This window comes from Porites lutea, chromosome 1 (assembly GCF_958299795.1).
Source record: "Porites lutea chromosome 1, jaPorLute2.1, whole genome shotgun sequence".
Taxonomy (NCBI): domain Eukaryota; kingdom Metazoa; phylum Cnidaria; class Anthozoa; order Scleractinia; family Poritidae; genus Porites; species Porites lutea.
Window position 1 is genome coordinate 33089628 of NC_133201.1, and position 21145 is coordinate 33110772.

Sequence of the window (21145 nt, forward strand, 5' to 3'; positions counted from 1 at the left end):
GCAAGAAAGGACTTTGTTCACGACAATCCAATGTATAAATGTAAACTAGCCGAGGAGAAATTTTATTTTGTTCCGAACTCAGGGCGCGGATGAAATACTGACCGATTTCCTAAACAAGCGCCGAAAAAGCAAGGTTCTAGTGGAGTCCGGGGGCTTCCTCCCTCTGAAATTTTTTTTGAATTTCAACTACCAAAAGTCTTCTGAGTCATTCAGACAGGATGTTTACTGTCTGCCAAAACCAATTGACAGATTTCAACTCGGAAATTTTTCTGTTTAAAATAGTTATATATTTATTATGAAAAATCTGACCGATTTCCCTAAAACGGTGGTAACCGGTGTGGATCAGCGCTCATCATCTTATATATAAACAAAGGAAAATGAAATTTAAACTACGGATAAAATTGAACTACAGTTTGCGTTGTACACAATGATAAGTTTGGGGAGTAATAATATAGATTTAGCCAAGCCTAACTAAAGCGAAGCCTTTTTTATATACTTAACATTTCACCTTAAAAAATAAACTTATACTATACTTATAATATTCATATACTACACTTATACTATACTTAACTTTAGGAGTCAGCCATTAACGTATGAGGAAGGGGCTGGGTGATTTCAGAAAAAAAAAAATATAAAACTCATTAAAAATTCGTGAAGAAAACACAAAAGAAATTAATGTTTAACTAGTGTCTTTATATCTGATAAAGACACGGCTAAACTTTACGTCCAATTTTTTAGACCAAAATAACTCCAAATCTATTTATTAGTGCAAGAATGAGTTGATCTTTATCAAGAGATTTTGAAGCCGTTCAAAAAACTTGCAGTAGCGTATTATCAGGTTTAAAAACACACTTCTGCTAGTTTTTTCAACTGTAAAAGTATCATGTTTAAACTCTTCACTGGTATGTACGGACATGCAACAAAATTGCTTTAAATCAAACATATACCACAACTCTAAACAACGGACCACTGACTAGAAAAGAAGTGGCTTTATTCCATTGAAATCCATGGTCAAATCTTTTCTGTACTCAAGCTTAAGGGAAACGTACAGAGTTCCTGGTCTAAACTTAGGTCACAAGTCCTCCAGACAGTCAGACAATGGATAACGATATTCCATTTTTTTTTCTTTTTCTTTTTCTTTTTTTTTTTTGAGACGCTAAAAACTGATAAAGAAAAAGCAAAACAAAAATTCCTCGGCGTCTTGAATTCATTCCATGCCAAACGTTGCACGACAATTTTGATTAATAAAAAGTCTGTTATAATCTACTTTTCTCACCATCGAGAATAAATTAGAACTGAATATTACAACAGTGTCTCCTTGAATTCTAAGAAATTTCAAAACATTGGGATTCCGGATTCCTACAGCTGTATTCCGGATTCCAAGGCCCAGGATTCCGGATTCCACAAGCAAAAATTTCTAGGATTGCGGAATCTGGATTCCCTCACATGGGGAGAAGGATTAAAAACTCCAACGGGCTGGAAGCAAACAGTTCGCTATTTACAAACGTCGCTAAGGATATGAATTCGGGACGACCCATAACAAATCCACATACGGGGTCTGAGCGAAACTCGAACCCGGGACGGCTGGAAACGAGTCCGACGCACAAACCACTAGGTCACGCTGCCTCCTTAAAACAATCCCCTACTCTCACGTAAGATGAAAACCTCGTCCCCAGGGAACGGATAGGAGAGGATCCTGGGGACGAGGTTGGTAAGATCGACGATTTAAAGATCGCCCATCTTGGTTTCCACTGCGCCGAGGGAGGAGGGCTTTGAGGTGTACATCGTCGACGCAAAATCACACTGTGGCCATCTATCCCGATACGATAGAACCCTTAGTACGCTTGCCCTAACCTGAGTTCAACTTAGTGTTTTCTCTCTCCGTAGCTTCTTTGTGTCACCCTGTGGGCACATGCTTTGAGAGGAGAGCCCAGTTAGTGCCACCTAAAGTTTCTCATCAAGTTTCTTTTTCACGACGTCAGTTTTTTCTGGCACGACTTTTTTTTCACCACGACTTTTTGTTTTCGCCTCGACTATTGTTTTTTACGACTTTTTTTTCGCCACGACTTTCTGTTTTCGGTACGACTTTTTTTTCGGCACGACCAGGAGAGGTCGCCGCTGACCAATATTATTGTAGTGGCATGGAGCACATGGTCATCGTAATTCACTACTGCAACCAATATCAAAATACAGAAATCATAACTTAAAGATACCACCGACTTTATAAATTTTATTGAAAACAAAAAGGTGAAAAAACAGACATTTCTTGTTTCGATGGACGTCACAAGTCTTTACACAAAAATATACCACAGAACGAGGGCATTGGAATTGTCTGTAAAGCATATGAAACTTCTACGAAGACAACCCTTCTATTCCTACACATTACCTGCGGGAAATGCTTAAACTACTCCTCAAAGAAAATTCTTTCCAGTTCAATGGAAAACACTAGCTACAAACCCATGGTACTGTAATGGGCACAAAGATAGCAGTTTCTTTTGCCAATATTTTTATGGCACATATTGAAACAACAATTCTAAGCAGAACCGTTTTTAAACCTACAGTTTGGAAACGCTACATCGACGATATCTTTTCCCTATGGGACATAAGTAAACCAGACATCGAAGCCTTCATCGAACAAGCAAACTTACACCACCCAACTATCAAATTCACGGCCGAAATATCTAACACTGAGACTGTGTTTTTAGACACGGTTGTATACAAAAGCACAAGATTCAAGGAAAATCTATCCTTGATGTAAAGACACATTTTAAAAACACGGAAACCTTCCAGTACACACATTTTACCTCTTGTCACCCGCCGAGTGTTAAAAAAGGATTTGTCAAAGGACAAGCCTTGAGAATCCTACGAACAAACTCCTCAAAAACTACGTTTGAGGATAATATTTCAAATTTCAGAAAACGTTTGATTGACAGAGGCTACCCACAAACTATGATAGAAAACCTTCTATCACATATAAAGTTCACAGAGAGGGAGTCTGTACTCCTGAAACAAAACAACGAGAAGCAAAAGAATATTGCCTTTCGTGACACAGTACCAGCCCTCAGTGTCTACTTTAAAAGAAGTTTTAACGAAAAAATGGAATCTCATACAAAACCAACCGTTACTTCGCCAAATTTTTAAAGAACCACTCATCATTTCCTACAAGAAAGGAAAATCCCTAAAGGACATGGTCGTTAGAGCTAAAATATAAAGGGTTAACACAAGGTTTCACGCCGGTATAGATGTGCGGCCTGTCACCCTTTGCATTTTCTCAAAAAAAAAAAGTCGTGTCGAAAACAAAAAGTCGTGCCGAAAAAAGAGTCGCGCCGAAAAAAAAAAATTGTGTAGGAAAAAAGTCGTGCTGAAAAAGAGGAGTCGTGCCAATAAAACAGTCGTGCCGAAAAAAAAGAGTCGTGCCAGAGAAAACTAACATTGTGAAAAAGAAACTTGCTGATAAAAATTATGTGGCACTAACTGGGCTCCGTAATAAGTGCCCCCTTGGTAAATTTAAAACCAAGATGACCACCCATTATGTAAGCGCTTGGTTTCGACGGTTTTACGGGAAAATAGGACACTGTTAACAGTCCAAACGCCAAGCGGCGCTTTCGTTTACGGTTTCCCTAATCACGAGAACGGTGGAAATGGTTAAAAAAAACGGACTTCTACGCTATTCACAATGACGACTGGTAAACGAATATCATAAATGACGTGATACAAGAGTAAAGATAATGCTCGTACGTGATCTAAAATCAGTTGACCCGAAGTCACTGCATAAAGCCCAAACGCGTTCCCATGGGCCGCGATACTCTAGCCCACTAAACGCCCTCTGGGAGGGAACGAGATTTCACGCAGCCGTCAATCATGTAAAAGTTATCCAATCAAAAGTCAAGACGTTGTCACTGTCGTCATTATAAGTATATTCCATGTTTAATTTTCCCCTTTATTTCTGCTCTACCGCATGCCAGAACGATTCGTTCCCTATAATCTGTTTCATATAATGCTAATGTTGATCTTCTTAGCTGCACTGTTCTCAGTGCAGCATTCTTCAGCTGAGACCAAGGTAAGAAACTTCTAACTCTATATTTCACAACCTGCATAAATGTATATGCTACCACAACATTATAGCATGGAATTCCTTTATGGTCTACTGTGCATAATCCTCGAAGGATAGCTCTTCAGAACTGAAGGCCCTTATCTACACGTAGTTAAGTTATCAACTCTCGCGAAAATTATCAAGATATTACGTAAAACAATGAAACTATCATAGTTGCTATTAGTTGCAGACTTGATGGGTTTAGTTTTAGGTACGAAAATTACCTTTCTTCGTCGCACTTTTCAGTATACACACCCGACCCAACAATGAGTTAGAAACATGTTACATTAAACGGTAAATATTTCTGTTGTTCACTATAATATTTCTCACAAAATCGCGAAATTTAAAACTCCCGAAACAGCCTTTCAATTTTCGTTTATAAAGTTAGTGGGGACTGAGAAATACCCGTTTCTCTTACAATCGAAGGCCAAGACCTTCACATGATCACACTGAAATAGCCCACGCAACACGTAAAATATATCCAATTACCCTGACACACGCTTACACCTTAACTGAATCTTAAGGGGGGGGGGGGGGGGAGGGGGTACTTCCAGAAAAATTTAGTGCGGGTGTGCGGCACGCTTTCTGAAACCCTGTTATTTTCCCTACCCTATTTCAGACCTGACGCGTGACCGGAGCGCGCGACAAAATGTTACGGCACGTACACGGTTGACGTAAACATTAAAAGGGAAATGGTCTTATCGCCTAATGAGGAAGAAGTAGCTTCTTCTAAAAAACACACCCAATTCAAGACTAGCATGCACAAACCATACCCTATTTCAGACCAAAATGGTCGACATTGATACCCTTAGTTTCAGACCAAAACGGCTAAAAAAACATACCCTTTGGCGCCGCACGTATATAGCCTATATAAGGGAGTACCCCCAACATAAGGGCGCCACAAATCACAAATCATTTCTCTGTCAAGCATATTTAGTCCAGCTGAAACTTGCCGACGCAAAATTTCCGATGCGAGGAGGACAGTTTTAATACAAGTAAAGAAATTTTTAACAACAGAATTATTCAACGCAGTTAATGAAGCCTAACACCCATAAGTCAACAACGCGTAACGCGTACATTGTAATTACAATTTCCACTAAAACTTATACTTTTTGTTCCAGGAAAAAATTCCTTACTACCAGCTGTTTACACCCATGAAGTTAGTGAATGCAGCAAGCTTTATCTACCATCAACATACCGTGACTGCCACTAAACTGACCTTCCTGAGCGCACCAGTGAATTACGCTCGCCTCATACAAGTGCCACTCATTCCAGCAGAAACGCTAAACGCCGATGCAAACCTTGTTATAAAAATGGTCATCGGGACTGACATTAATATCGGTCAGGGAGAAAGCGATCCCTCGTACGTGATTTCCGACGGTCAGTTTTTTGTTGGTGTTCATATTCGCGACAAAAACAATTACAAAAATGCGTCTCCTTGTGATCCACTTGAGGGAAGCAGCGGCAACACAATGGGTAGCGATCGTCGTTATGGCTCGCCTTTGCCGAAGCCTGCCGAGTTTTACTACCCGGGAAGGGTCGAGACCAAGCTAGGTCTGTCTGACCGGTGGGGAACCTGTTTTACTTCCCACGATGGCGGCTTCAGCAGTGAAATGATTTTCCAACACAAGCTGAATGCTCAAAAAGGCCTATTTCTGGAAATATACGCTGATGCCAGCAACGAAAAAGTGGGCATCAAGTACATTGAAGTGAGCATTGTGCGGGAAAGCTGACTGAAAGGACAAGCCTAATTCATCCTATGTTACTGAAAAGCGATTGACATGATTCCTTAGTGAAACAGAGAAATAAAAATATAAGAAAAGAAATTTGTAAAAGCCGATGCAGACCTGTGAAAGCTACCTAAACTCAGTTGTGATTCATTCTTTAAGAATAGTATGATTGGGAATACATAATAACTATGATTTGCAGTACAATTGTTGTTAGCAACTCAATGACGATTTTGGAAAAATCCACGTTCCAACTGTGGCAAAAAATTCGGCTAAAGCAGAAACGAAAATCGCATTTAGTTCACTTTCCCTCAGAATAACTTCAGTTCAAAAATAAGGGCGACTTCTTGTTTCACCCAGGTAAGGGTTGGTGTTATCAGTCCGCAATATCCCTAAATTTAAGGACAGGGCCAAGTGGTGACGCGACACTTTTTAACCAGTGAGAAGGCGCGCTTGTGTTTATCAACAAATAAATCAAAACATCGCCCCAGTGATCATTTTCAAAACAGCGGACGGAGTCGGACAGAATTAAAGATGAGCTTACAGTATTCGTCTAGGTTTCACATTTAATATTTCAAAGAAAACATTTCATGTAAGAGAATAAGAACATTAATCATTGCAAGGAATCATTGGGGTGTTCGAACTGATTCCGGACCGATCGCAGAGCTCGTGGGCTTCAATGGCGTGGCTTGCAAGATTTTTGATACAAGCAAACTGGTCCCGTGTAAAAATAGCCTTATAAAGAGAGTGTGAAAATTTGTTGAGATCGCACAAAACAAGATTAGTACTACCTATTAACTTCTACAGGTCAAGAATCAAAGAACCAGTCATCATAACCAGAATAAAAAGTAGTTCAAATTTATTGATTTTTCTTGTTTGTTTTTTTGTGTTGTTTCGTGTTGACTTCACGCATCTGGTGCTTTCTTTGGTTGCTGTAGTACCTGCAATGTTTTAATTTTATCCCAGATAATCAGTGCATGTTCAATGAGTAGCGAAATACATCATTTACAGTTGAAATTTGCCTTCTTTCTTTGATTGTTTTTTTACTGGTGGATGAACATTTTGAGAATCAAACAGCATTAAATCTTTCCAGATTTGGTGAATTTCAGAAACAAAGCGGTTAGTATCTACCTTGCGCTTGTGATCTTCAATTTCATCCCCGCAAATTCGGCAAAGTGAGGCGAGATGTTGGACTTGAATATCCATAACGCTAATAAAGTTATTTTGGCCTTGAAAAGAAAAACGGCAAAGGCTCGTACTAATGCGAAAAAAAGGTAATAACACGGCTCTGTGAGAGACCCGGGAGTGGAAAACGTGCGTGTTTTGGACCTCGGCCGATTCAAAAATTGTCTACCAAAATTCTAGGTTGTCTACCATCCCCACTTTCAACATGATAAAAGTTAACCGATGTGACAATCGAGGAAAAATATCTAGAACTTCGCAAAAAATCTGTGAATCGAAAAAATAATAGATGCTTGTTCACCTACCTTGAAAACCGACCAAAATCTCACCTATACATCGCGTTGTTTAAAAGAAGAAATAAGCCACAAAATGTGCTGAATATTTCACGAGACACTTCCAATATGGCTTCTGATACGCTGTCCACTTAAAAAAATTGTGCATGCCTCATGAAAAGTCTTAAAGATATGCCTGAGAGCCTCGAAACGATGACTGATTCTGTCCGACTCCGTCCGCTGTTTTTAAAATTTTTGATCACTGGGGCGATGTCTTGATTTGTTTGTTGATAAACATAATTGGTTGAAAAGTGCCGCGTGACCAGTTGGCCCTGTCCTTAAATTTAGGGATATTCCGGACTGGTTATCGAATATAATCAAACATGAAGGTTGTAAAAAAAATCGAGTAAAATGAGTTTTTGATTGTAAAACAAGTTCTCCTCACTGCACCAATGGAAATGTATCGAGAACAATGTGGGAAAATGCGTGCTCATATAGAGCTGAGTGGCAGAGTTATAATATGAAGAATTATGCAGACCGAGGAGGCGTATAACACCCTCCAAGATATGCCTAATTCTCTACATGTATCATTCAAAAGCCGAATTCAATAACCGTTGCAGTTATTATTCATTCAAAATATTTCCAACTTAATAAAGCGTGCTTACCTCGATCTACGTAAAGATCCCGTGTTCACATCATTGGTCTATTCCTCGGGAATCTCAGGATATGAAGGGACGTTTAGTCTAGCAGAAATTCTTTAAATAGCAATTGTTAACTATTGAGTGGTAGTTTTGCGAAAGAGTAAAATCTTCTCCAGCCCTGGTAAAAAGAGCTGACCTACCGCGCCTTCTGCTGCCCCTATTTCTGTCGACGTCACTTCAGTACAATTGACCACTCCAGAAACACCATGATAACGAACCATAATACTGTTTGTTGGTCACTCCAAAATTTTGCATAAGCATTATCTGCAGTACTAGTTTCTCTTGCGAAGTAAAATGGCTTCAAGAGAAACTGAAAACAATGCTCAAGCAAAATTTTGGAGTGACCAACAAACAGTATTATGGTATGTTATGGTGTTTTCTGGAGAGGTCAATTGGCGTGGATTGTATTAAGGCCGCCAAACATCTTCCAAACTTGGTCAACGCTAGCTGGTTTTAAACAATAAGCCAAGGGATTTATGCCAATCCGAAACAGGAATATTTTGAACGAATAAGAAGGGTTTTCATCATGGTTCCAATAAGATCAACTGACGTGATGCACCTGTGACGCCGCACTGAATGTCGAAATGTCGGTTACTGTAAAAAAAAAGCCCTATTCAAGACTACACTCGACCGTTCCACTTTTGTTAAGTAGACTTACCGATAAGCGCCAGACAGAGAATAATCTTTCACTTTATGCCGCATGTTACTGATGTCCAGTCCATCATCAGCCATGATTTTTTTGTAGTGATCTTTCATGTGGTTGTCTGGGTAAACAACAGCTTACGGTGTTTATATATCTCAACTGGTGAGATATGCTAGAATTTGCACGTCCAAAGTTGACTTCATCAATAGACTCCGTGGACTTTCATTACGACTCAGACAGCAAGGCTTTGAAACCAAGCTACTTCAGAAATCATTTAATAAATTCTTCAGTCGCCATGGTCTTATCGTCGAGAAGTATGGTGCAGCCCTGCGGGAGATGAGATTAGCAATCCAGCCTTGAATTGCACCATCGTATCCTTACATTACTTATTTATTACCTAGTGTTGTATTTCAGATGTATCTCGGTACGTGTGCGCGTACAATTTTATTTTGAGCGCGCGCATTATTTCTTTATTTATTTAATTGACGTGTACATTTAGTTCGTTTATTAACGTCTTAATTTTACTTTGCGTTATTTTCCTCACTTATACATTGTCCGTGACTGTGCTCACATGGTGGGTGGCTCCTCCTAAAATGTTCTGCAATTGGTATAGGATTTAATGGAGCCGAAACCAATTGTGGAATTGCACGCATTTTAGGCATCCTACTGATGAACAGTTGCGACCCGTAGATATATATTTTTTAGCAACTAAGATAATTTGCAGTCTGTCTACTTTGAATCGTAACCAGGAAGTGGAAGAACGACGTCATGAATGGTGTACTGCCCGGATGTTAGATGCTCTTCCGTTAGCACAGTGACCGCGGTGCGACTGGGTTCGGAAATGAAGTCCACCACATCTTCCACTTGGGGATTGTCTGCAATAACGGTGTAGTTAGGATTTCTAAATAAGTTGACTTATCTCGAACAGCGCTCAAGCTGGCTTCATTGGCAAAGTTCCCGAGCGGGAAACATTAGCGGGTTTAAGCAAAGAAAATGTTAACGTCCCAGACGCTTATAATGCATTTCCAATGTTCTTGATAAGTGTTTGGAATGCGATATACCACATACAGTAAAAAAAAACTGACAAGGAAAGAGTAGTCAACCGTCTTAAAGGTAGGCACTGTTGGGACCTTGACTAAGAGAGGTCATCAACTCTGGTGCGCCCATTTTAAGGAAGCTCACCTCCGTAAAATTCGCGCAATATGTGGTAATCAGTGCACTCTGTAGTCCTTTTCACATTTTCTAAGATTAAAATATCTGTCATATCGAGATTTTATTTGCGCCCCATTCAATTGTCATTTGAAGTCAAAGCAAAGTCCTGTGGTTGAATCGCTAGTTGGGGAGAGCATCCAACGTCAAATAGAGGCAGTAAAATTTATGAAATGTGTTTTGGTAAATTTCAAAAAAAGTTCAAGTTGTAGTAACCTGAGATCAGGCTCAGTTTTTGTTTCGCTTTGTAAATAACATTCCGGCGGGCAAGGCGAAACGAAAAGAGATTTTTTAGCGGTAGCCGTTTGAGAGAATGTATGAGAACCGCTAACATTGGGCCTGATCTCAGGTTAAAGTTGTAGTCATGCAGTGACAAGACAAGCAACAAAATTGTGATGCACTTGCAAAGATGAAGTTTGACTGTTTTATTTCTCCTTCAACTCGTTTCCTAGACATCGAGGTTGACATTACGGTCGTATTTCTTGTTTCTGGTACAAACGTTACTGGGGACGTACCGATCATCAGCTATTGGCCAAAACGCCATTTGCACGATCGGGTCATTTTACTACTACTACTACCAAAATCCTTTTCGTTTTTCCTTTCATATTTAAATTTGGTAATCCCAGCGAGGTTTAAAACAACAAAGCCCTCATTTGCACAAGAAAGCAAACCACTGAAGTATTCTGGTATTAGTAGTTGTAGTAATAAAATGACGTCATCGTGCAAATGGCCTACTGTTTTTCCCTGTCCCTTGTAATAGTCCCAGAAGTCTTTGCGAAAGTAACTCGGCCCAGCCCTCTTTTCCTTTCTAAAGCGCCAACTTACCAAGGAGAACTGACATAGAACATTAAATAGGAAAACAAATCAAAGAGAAATCGAACAAAAATGGGATCATCCACGAGATAATTTGATCAAAACCTAGTTCATTAAATAATACAAAGTTTCTGAAACCCACCACTGTTAACTGTACAATCAGCTGACTTCTTTGATGCCCCTACAAGGTGTCCTTTGACAGGTTGCAATCCATAGTCCTAATACAGTGTAACAAATATGAGCCTTCTCCAGGTGTTCAGATAGTGAAGTACAGCGTCATTTGCGCCGTTTTAACAACCTGAACGTCTTGAGCTGGCTAAACAAATACAGTCTAACCTCTCCTTACGGACACCTCTCTATTAAGAACAGTTCGTTTGGTCCCAGGAATGCCAAAAATCATACCTTCCCTACCTCTATAATACGGACACCTCTGTAAAGCGGACAATTGGTTCTGTCCCTTTGGTGTCCGTATTAAAGAGGTTTGACTGTATTGGCATTAACAATTTCTTGCTCAGTAGAGATTACAAGATCGTTGGCCAAGGTGGCTATTCCATATTTGTTCCTACAACGTTTTACATAGCTGGCCCAAAATCCGTGTTTTTAGTTGAATTTCGACGACGCGTATCTTACTGATTTCACTCCAGGAGAGTAGAGTGAGCTTAATACGCAACGGCAAGAGCGTTCCACAAACGTCACACGCTTCTCGCCTTTCCTCGCAGGAGGCGTCTTTCACGCGCGCTGGCGTATGTCGCTAGCTCGATACTAATCCTTTCAGGGAAAAGGAACTACTCGTTGCCTAGTTTGAATTTTTTGGATAGCATATTTTCAAATGGTGCTTGCTCTTTGCACAAATTCATGTCCACCGCACGCAGTTGAAAAATACAGAAAATAAAGAGGTCTTTTGTTTTACGTCATCTGTGTCCGCGAACACGAAGTAAAAGCAAAAATATTTTGTACTTTGGTATTAACAGAGCACGGGAAATACTAGTTTCTATACACCTGTACCTAGTAGTCTCTTCAAAACTTTTTATTGGATCAATATTTTCGAGTTCACGCTTTTAAAAAATATTTCAATCATGTGGTTAAAATCTCTAAACTGGCATTAAAACAAATTCTGACTTTTATCCGGATATGCGCATGATATGATGCAAGAACAATTATTTATGTATACATGTATGTACTATAAGAAAGCCTAACATACCCGCTATGTCACCTTTGGCTTTTTTTTATGTAGGTCGGCCTATTTGTGTTTTTTAAATAATCAGCTTAATGTCTGAATGGCTAAGCTCTTACAGTAACCGCATCTTGGATTATAAGTGAAAGCATGCACGATTTAAGCAATAGAAAACGTTTTCTGTGTTTGCATAGCCTGATATAAATACGAGAGGGGTTGGGAGAATTCGAGACAGTTATGCAAACCCGAGACGAAGTCGAGGGTTTGCATAACTGTCGAGAATTCTCCCAACGCCTCGAGTGTTTATATCAGGCTATGCAAACTCAGGAAAAAAGTTTTCTATTGCTTTTATAAAATAACTTTTCCGAGAAAAAAACGCAAAACTCTTTGTATGGCACTGATTAAAAGAGAAATTCTTACCAGTCGCAAAATCTTGTCCACGAAGTCTTGCACGCGTAATCAGTTCTTGTTTTGCAAAAAGATGCTTTGCAAAATACGGATTTTTCTCGCTTAAAACGGTCAGCTTAAGCGAAGAAAAATATACACACCTTCTTTGTAACGATTTTCCAAGTTTAAGCCGACGAAGGAATGGGTAAATAAAGTAAACGTTTTGAGTTTTGAACTCGAAAACTTTTTCAAATTTGTGCTTGCGTGATTAGCGCGCGAAAAGCCAAACAACTTGAGGCCACAACCATGTTTACATACTCTGATGCAAACACTCCTCTCGGCCAATCAGAGCGCGCGTACTATCTTAGTTATTTTATAACTTTTAGTAGTAAAACTTAAAATTACTAGAAGAATCACTGAAAATAATAATAGACAACGTCACAAATACCTTAATACGTTTAGAGGCCATGGAGTTCCACACATAGCTCTGATAGGCATGAACATACATGAGTCTTGTGTTCCTGGAGATACTCTGCAAAGCATTGACCAGTCCTGATGGGCCATGTCTAACCAAACCCTGTAAGAGATCACTCTCTACACACTTCCCTCTGGGGATCTTTGTCAGAGTTTCTTTGGCATTCTTAGTGTCCTTCCAATGCTGACGAGCTGTTCTTAAGTCATCTGGTTCCCCATCGCGTGGATTTAGAAGGAGATCAATCGCTTCTGACCATTTGCTTAGAAGCAATGCAAGACCTGGAAGTGTTGCATTAAAAACATGTATGGTTACAGTGGTGGACCCAGGGGAGGGCCCCCCCACCCTTACTTTTGGACCAAACTGCCCCCCCCCCCCCCTTATCTAAAGGTCTGGATCCGGCACTGGGTTAGAAAGTGAAGTAAGCTCCTCCCTCAAAACAGGAGAACTATTGATAGAAATGTGATGGTGAATAATAATACTATTTTAGCCTGGTGAATAGATGAGGAAGATGTTATTCAGTCGATGACACAGGCAGTTTGGAAGAAAACATCCGAGTACGCCCAACAGGAGTCAAACCTGCAAGTAGGACCTTCTGGTTATTAGTCCCGATGCTCTACCACTGAGCCACAGAAGACTGAGCTAAGGTCACTAAACTAGGTTCATGTGACAAACATCCTACATACAGCTAGGACTAGAATATCAGTGATTTTGTTACAAATAGTTATGGTGAGTCCTGGGACTCATCTTCTAAAAAATCATAAGTCCCTGTTAAAAAAAATGAATCTGAAATTAAAATATGTAACCAAACGGTTATAGTGAAACCTGTATTAAGCGGACACCCTCGGGGAATGCTGTAGTGTCCGCTTAATACAGGGTGTCCGCCTAATATAGGTTTCGATATATAATGTAAAATGAGGTGTCAAATGCCATTCAAATGAACAGTGGAAGCGTTTATAATACTCCCAGAGACTTTGACGGTAGACGTTTGCATTAATTTCTTAATCAAAGTGAACCAATTGATCATAGTACCATAAACATGAATTACAACTCAAATTTGAAGAAATTAGATGAGTGAAACAAGCTCTATACAAACAAAACGAAATAGAAAACAATCATGTACTGTGAAACTAATCAAATAAGTTCGTCAAGTCACGTTTTTTAATGTAAACATCGAAAAATTTGTGGGTGGCAATTCGAGGCAATCTTTCGCATTTCCGGTGTCTGGCATGTTGGGTGGTGGAATTTAATTACAAGTGTCCGTTTAATACAGGTTGGCAATAATAGAAATGACCATTTCAGGTACTTTTAGGTGTCCGCGTCCGCTTAATAGAGGTGTCCGCTTAGGAAAGGTTTCATTTGAGGTAAATAAGGGAAATAAATTTTGGTACTTCGGCTACTGTCCGCTTAAGAGGGTGTCCGCTTAGTAAAGGTTTCATTTGAGGTAAATAAGGGAAATAAATTTGGGTACTTCAGCTACTGTCCGCTTAATAGAGGGTGTCCGCTTAATACAGTGTCCACTTAATACAGGTTTCACTGTAATCTGAAGACAGACTCCAAAACTCTTTATTTACAGTATACTGAAATTAGAATATAGTCCTTCTATTTTAAAGCACAACAAAGGCTAAGAGAAATATGCATCATTAAACAACAACCATAATTACAGGCCGGATATTTGTACAAATATACATTTTCAGATCAATTGATCAATCTTTACATCCTACGGGATGCATGCCATAAATTGTTTTCTGCCTTTTGGGATTTTCATGCGTCAGGGACGCAAGACGTAGAGGTAACAATATCAGTGGAATATTGCTATGACTGAGCTCTGAGTCAGTGACACAGGCTACTTGAAAGAAAAAAAATCCAAGTACCCCCTGTGACCTTCTGGTTTACTAGTCCAGATGCTGTACCAAAAAGCTACAGGAGACTCGTAAGAGCTACTTGTAAGGCCACTAAACTAGGTTCATGTAACAAACACCCTGCTTATGTTCAATGATGGGAATGTGATGGCATCCAGACTAGTAACCAAATGATGGGAATGTGATGGCATCCCGACTAGTAACCAAATGATGGGAATGTGATGGCATCCCGACTAGTAACCAGAAGGTCACAGGTTCGATTCCTAATGGAAGAACTCTGTCACTATTTCTACCAAACCGCCTGTGGCATGTGTTACTGACTGAATAACATTGTTCTCAGGAGCACTATTGTGCCACAGTCACTTGGGAACAGATTCAATGCAATGTGGCATGAGGGCACAAACAGAACCCATTTTGAGGGGATTATTTTATAAGTATTACAACTTGTTCTCTCAAGGTCATTTTATTGTTTCAAGGTCATGTGACAGTGTGCAAGTGCAGCAGGCAAAGTATCGCTGGTTTCCAAATGAAGTCATGGCAGCCATGTTGGTGGTCATGAATAAACTTAAATGCATTAACTTTTCATGCAAATTATTTGTAAAAAAATAGTTTCATTGACCACCAACATGACTATCCAGTTGCCATGTGGCTACAAGGTTACAAGCAAGGTGACAAACCAACTGAAGAATAAGAAAATATACTCATGCTTCTTCCCCAAATAATTAAGGCTTTTTAGCCTTCTTTCTCACCCAGGGTGGGGGAAGGGGGGGGGGGGTGGTTAATGACATGATAATGTGGGTTAGGGTACAAGGCGCTTGTTGTCTCAAATAGAATTTGCATACATTACAGACATCTCACATATAGGTATCAATGAGGTTGTTCCTTGTGGCTGTGTGAAAGGAAATTTAAAAAAAGCAGAAGAAAAAAACAACAACAAAACATAGTAGTTACCTATTTTATGTGTTGGAACTGACGTGGCTCCAAACCGTTGCAGACCAAAGTAGTTGATAAAACCATTGACCTTTAATGACTCCAAACTCTCCTCAATTGTACTATGATCTCCAGTAACATTGCGAAGTGTGACAATAAACTGATTTCCTGACAGAAAACCAAGTTTTAGAGGCTCTTTACAATATCTAAAGTTCCCAACACACAAATTCCTTAGGGTGCTGTTAAGATTCTGTAACTGTTCAGCCCTGACCCTGTAGACAGAGACCCACTGAGTGGTGATAGCCCTACTATCTTTTGTTCCGGCATAACCAAACATGCCTGGTTTGATCTTCCGGAGTTTGCTCAACAGGTTGATGGCATCCATAGTGTCTTTGTTTCCCTTATTATTCCCTGTCTAGAAAAGACAAAAGAATTCTTATGATAAGTGTTGATTCTAAAACTGTAACTCAAGGAAATATTATCGTTCCTTGCTGTGACTATAGGCTGGAAAAATGTATACATGTATGTTAAATATAAAGATGAATGCCTTAATAAAATAAAGTGAACTACAGGAATTCTTTAATGTTAAGACCAAATCAAAGTACGTTATAATCACTGTATACCAGCTGGTGCTTTCAATAAAAATTGACGTAGCCAGCAACTTTGAATAGAGTAACCGACTGTATCAACAACGGGCCATTAGTCCCCTTTTTCTAGGGGGGGGGGGGGGAGGTGTCTGGGGAGTCATGTGCTACCCCAGAAAATTTTGAAATTTCAAAGCCCTACAATGCGATCTTCAGCTTTCCGGGGGCTAAACTGAGGACAAAAGACCGTGTTTTTCATTCAAGAAAATGTAGCTTTGATAATTCAACTTTTGATTTATCAGTCACAATCAATTCCTATAATGTACAAGCAATGAACAAATGATGAAAACTAAATTACATACTTTTGCACATTAACAAATTCTGCGTAAACCTTTAAAGAAACTTCTAAAAAATTGACTAAAATATAGCATTCAAATGACTACAGCATAACGTAAAAGCAGTGGGCCTTCATGAAAAAACATCATAATAGCTCTCTAGGACTACATGTAATACCTGAGCAAAAATTGATTATTATTTTTCTCATCACCAGCAGCATGCAGTTTAAATATACTAACCAATAACAAACTGATTTTTGTTAGGGTATTTCACTAAAATACTAACAAAGGAACCCTGGCTTAATTCTAAACCCTCAGTTTTTTAATGCCCCATAATTTCAATCAAAACCTTCTTCCCTTTCCTTGTCATACACTGTCCCAGATTTTTCAAACCCTCCAGAAATAGGGCTAATTTCTTTTTCCCAGAGAGGTTAAAAAAACTCAGGATTCAACGGGACTAATTTTCCCCACCATTTTCCTACCCATTTTTTGTACACGATTATGGAAGTTACACATCTGAATATAGAAAAGGTACTTCGATGAATATTATTACGAGGAGAAGGAAAATGAATGGGCATAGAAAACATAATTAGCAGAGCATGAAAAACAGTGTACAATTGAGAAAGGTCAACTTGCTGCACTTTTCAAAAAAACGCATGAACTCTGCATTTCAAAAGCTGCCTTCACAATTTCGTTTTTTGCTGCTCTCAGTCATAATTACGATCACAAGCAATGAACCTTGAAATACAGAAACACACAAAACGGATCGAAATCCACCCATCACAAATCAATTTTGAACCCATTGAAGCAAACTTCTAATTCCTAAGGGGTTCACTTAGATGATTGACAGCAGCGAAGAACACAAAAATCAGCGGGCTTTTGAACTTCAGAATTCACGTGTTTTTGGAAAGCGCAGTTAAGTGTAGAAAGGAAAGCTGGGGACATGTTAGTGAAAAGCAACCTTGTCTTCATGGCCTCTCCTAGCTCTGCCGCTCCTTGCTCACTCTGAGAGGGAAAGAGATGACCCTGGGAGGGGGACAAGATTGATCAAAAAGGCTGTTGTAGTTCAATTTTGTCGTTGGTTTAATTTTTTTTCTTTATTTCAACCTGATTAACATACATCACCATACTCCAAAATAAAGCAAAATAAAATTTTCACCAAGGATAAAATTGAACCATGACAAAGGTTACCTCACTCTTACCAACCTCACCCTCACCCCCACCCCACCCTTCTCTCTGAGGGAAAAAAAAAAGAAAAAAAATCAGTGAGAAGGAAAGAAAAGAAAATGTATATATTATTGTATATAGATACCTAAAGCTGAGAAGTTTTCCCTGATTGCACGATGAACCAATCTCCTGTGATCTTTGTCATCATCAGGTGATAATGTCACTGCGTAGTTACTAAAACAAGGAATGACCTACAATGACCTACAATGACCTACAATGATCTACAATGACCTACAATGACCTACAATGACCTACAATGATCTACAATGATCTACAATGATCTACAATGACCTACAATGACCTACAATGATCTACAGTGATCTACAGTGACCTACAATGAGCTACTATGACCGAACGTGTAATCCCTGTAATGAGCTAACATGAAAATTTTAGAAAAAGACAAAAAAAAAAAGATCAGGGGACGTGTGCGTAAACGTAACGCGTTTAGTCTACTGCATGACAGCCCATTTAACGATGACAGCACCTCTAATTATTACGTTTGGAGATAAATTTACAGTGTAATAATACATGTATGATGATACTGTGACTTTTGTCCAAACCATCCCTTGCAACCTTTCCCATTAGTTTTATTTCGTCTTGTCTTTTTTTCAAACAAATTGAACAAACACAGTCACCCCAACAGTCGATCCGGGGGGATCTTCAAGGGACGTAAGGGTAGAGGTGAACAAAGAAGGCCTTCAAATTCTGACCCTGTTCAAAAGAAAAATTGTTCATTTTTTTTAAGTACCCTGGCCTATATAAGACATCATAAGACCCTTTAAATGGCTTCCGGTCCAACAGGATGCCCTGTTTGCTAAATAGTAAAATCCATATCCTGCTCAACGGCCCATACCCATCTAGGCCAAATGAGGAAGTGCCTGCATGACTTCCGTCAATACAGGGTATAATAGTGATATACCGGTAAAAACGCGATTGCAATAATCTATTTTCAAGTTTCTCGAGTTACCTGAGATCAGGCACAATTTTTGTTTTGCCTTTTCAAAATGTGCTCGGCAATTTGATACCATGAGCCTAGTGTCACGTCCAAGCGTGACACACGACAAACATCATTGTCTGTCATTTTCTAGCTCATTGTAGGGCTTATTTTAACTCATTTTAGCTCGTAGTAGGTCATTGTAGCTCGTAGTAGCTCATCGTAGATCATTGTAGGTCATTGTAGGCCGTTGTAGGTCATTGTCGGTTATTCCTTGTTTTAGTAACTACGACACACGTCCCCTGATCTTTTTTTTTTTGTCTTTTTCTAAAATCTTCATTTTAGTTCATTACAGGGATTACACGTTCGGTCATAGTAGCTCATTGTAGGTCATTGTAGATCATTGTAGGTCATTGTAGGTCATTGTAGGTCATTGTAGATCATTGTAGGTCATTGTAGATCATTGTAGGTCATTGTAGGTCATTGTAGGTCATTGTAGGTCATTCCTTGTTTTAGTAACTACGGCTCAGAACGGCCTTTGAATAGAAACGAAGCTGGGGGTGCAGGCCTTGTTTTGTTACACACAAAACACGGTCACTCCCCACCCTCGCTATCTTTGAAAGGCCTGGAAACTAATCACACAACTGTTGAATGGTCTGCTGGACAACCTTCAATGTGTTTTATCAACATACTCTAACACTGAAACATTTTTTCATGCATTGACAGCTTACCGCTTCTGACTTTTCTGTCATCTCTTGTGAGTGTGCATGGGGTATATGATAATGAACTGCTTTCCTGAAGGTTTTGTAGGGTGGCAAATACTCAGCAATTACTCTTGGAATTATACAACATAGGTCTGATAAAATGGATTCTTGAACCTCAGCAGTTGGCAAAATTTCCTGCATCTCTACTTCATCAATACCCTTTTGTGGTCGTTGGTTAGATAGCCCCTTGGGAATGACCCTGTCTTTCACAGCATACGCGTGGAAGTAATGCAGAGATTTGTTGTTCTGTGATTTGGTCTGACATCTAGCTTTTACCTCCAGGTCCCAATTATCCCCCACAATCCTACACATTAAAACAAAAACAACATGGTTATAATTTTCTTGCACTATCTTAGAAGAGAGGATGATCATGTTGAATACTATAGTGTTGCCACTATATTTATTCCACAGATTCCTTTCTCTGAGCATCAAAATATCACAGTTGTCAAGTTTAGTTGAACTAAAGAGCTTGAAAACCTGTTAGGTTACTATAAAAACCATTGAAAATAAGCAAAATGTAGGATCAAAGCTTACATGCAGTTAGGTTTCCAAAGAAGTTCACATCTTCTAATTGGGTTCAAATTTTGTTGAAGTGTTTGTATTCTTTAATATCATTGGTTCATTGACAAATGATATCACCATACCTTGTTCTTTGTTAATTATTCATTGGATAATTTTTTCTATAAGTGGCTTGGTTTGAGTTGATGCATTATAATGGTCTTTATCTCTTGAATTACCTAGTTTGTTTGCTCACATGCTTATGTCAGTATTTAAGATAAACCGCCTGCTGATCATGATGCATTAAGGTTTTTTAAACACATACCGTATTCTGTCACCACTGTAACAAAATTTGTCGTCTGAATTATTTTTTACCCATTCTTTTCCCTTTTTTTGCTTGCCAGTGTTTGTCAGAAAAGCTTTATTAATTTCTATTTTTTCAAGTTATAGTTATAGTACCTGAAGTTTTGGGTCTTTTCTCCTTTAAGTGTATCCAATACAGAGAGCACGTCAGTATCTTCAATAAGGTCATCCTGGTTCCGTGGAAGCATTTCCTTACAAGCTCTGTAAACTGCATCACTGTAATTCTTATATTTAGAAACAGCATCCAAGGAAAAATCGACTGTACAAATTTCCATTGCATTTTCATCTTTTTCGCTGAGACTGTTGATCACTTCTTCAAGTAATTTGATTTTGTTATGGCGGTTCACTGTGTCAATTTTCCACTCATTTACTGACTTGTCAAAAGATGCAGCTGCTTTTTTTTTGCATATTACGCAAGGTGTTGGGGTGACTGGAAAGGCCTAACTTGTGGAAGCAGTCGACTTCTTCCTTCTTGCAACCCCCGAGGACTAGAATTGTGTTAATTCGATACGCAAAGTTGGAAATTGGCATCCAAAGATTGAGGTAACTGGAAATAATTAATGCCTCTTGGTTGACAGGATTTTTCACTTTTTGGCAACCTTGAACAGATGCCTTAACAAAGGTATGCAGTGAGGGGATTTTCTCTTCTACATCTTTAAGTAGACTTTCATTAGTGAACTCAGCTAGCTTCTCTAAATTACCACGATATTTGAACACGTTGGAAGGGTCTTTCGAGTAACGTTTGATCTCCCTTTTTACTTGTTTCCCCAGTTCAAGCAGGACTTTACTTTTCAGTGCCTCAAAGTTCATAACACCATGTGCAGCAGCTTTGTAATTTTCTAAAGCCAAATTTGTGACAAGCATTTTTTCTTCAGGGTTAGTCTCATGCTCAATGACGCGTCCATTTGGGTATGCAATAAATATCTGGAAAAAGAAAAAGAAGGGAAAGTGATTTACCGCCAGTACATCGGTAAA

The 21145-nt window shown here is 39.2% G+C and overlaps 1 protein-coding gene and 1 pseudogene across 1 annotated transcript; one reads left to right on the forward strand and one right to left on the reverse strand.

Moving 5' to 3' along the window:
• Nucleotides 1–3974: 3974 nt before the first annotated feature.
• LOC140937347 (uncharacterized) lies at nt 3975–5965 on the forward strand. Its single transcript, XM_073386905.1, has 2 exons — nt 3975–4060; nt 5215–5965. The coding sequence occupies exons 1-2, from the start codon at nt 3998–4000 to the stop codon at nt 5824–5826; spliced, it is 675 nt and encodes a 224-aa protein (XP_073243006.1). The 5' UTR covers nt 3975–3997; the 3' UTR covers nt 5827–5965.
• A 2664-nt stretch (nt 5966–8629) lies between these two features.
• LOC140928235 (pseudouridylate synthase 7 homolog) overlaps nt 8630–21145 on the reverse strand; it is a 93832-nt pseudogene continuing 81316 nt past the window's right edge.

Excerpts from the sequence above, each read along its gene's own strand:
- LOC140937347 (XM_073386905.1), top strand. The coding sequence starts at position 3,998 with ATGCTAATGTTGATCTTCTTAGCTGCACTGTTCTCAGTGCAGCATTCT. Across the intron at positions 4,061-5,214 it reads ATTCTTCAGCTGAGACCAAG|GAAAAAATTCCTTACTACCA; the intron begins GTAAGAAACTTC and ends TTTTTGTTCCAG.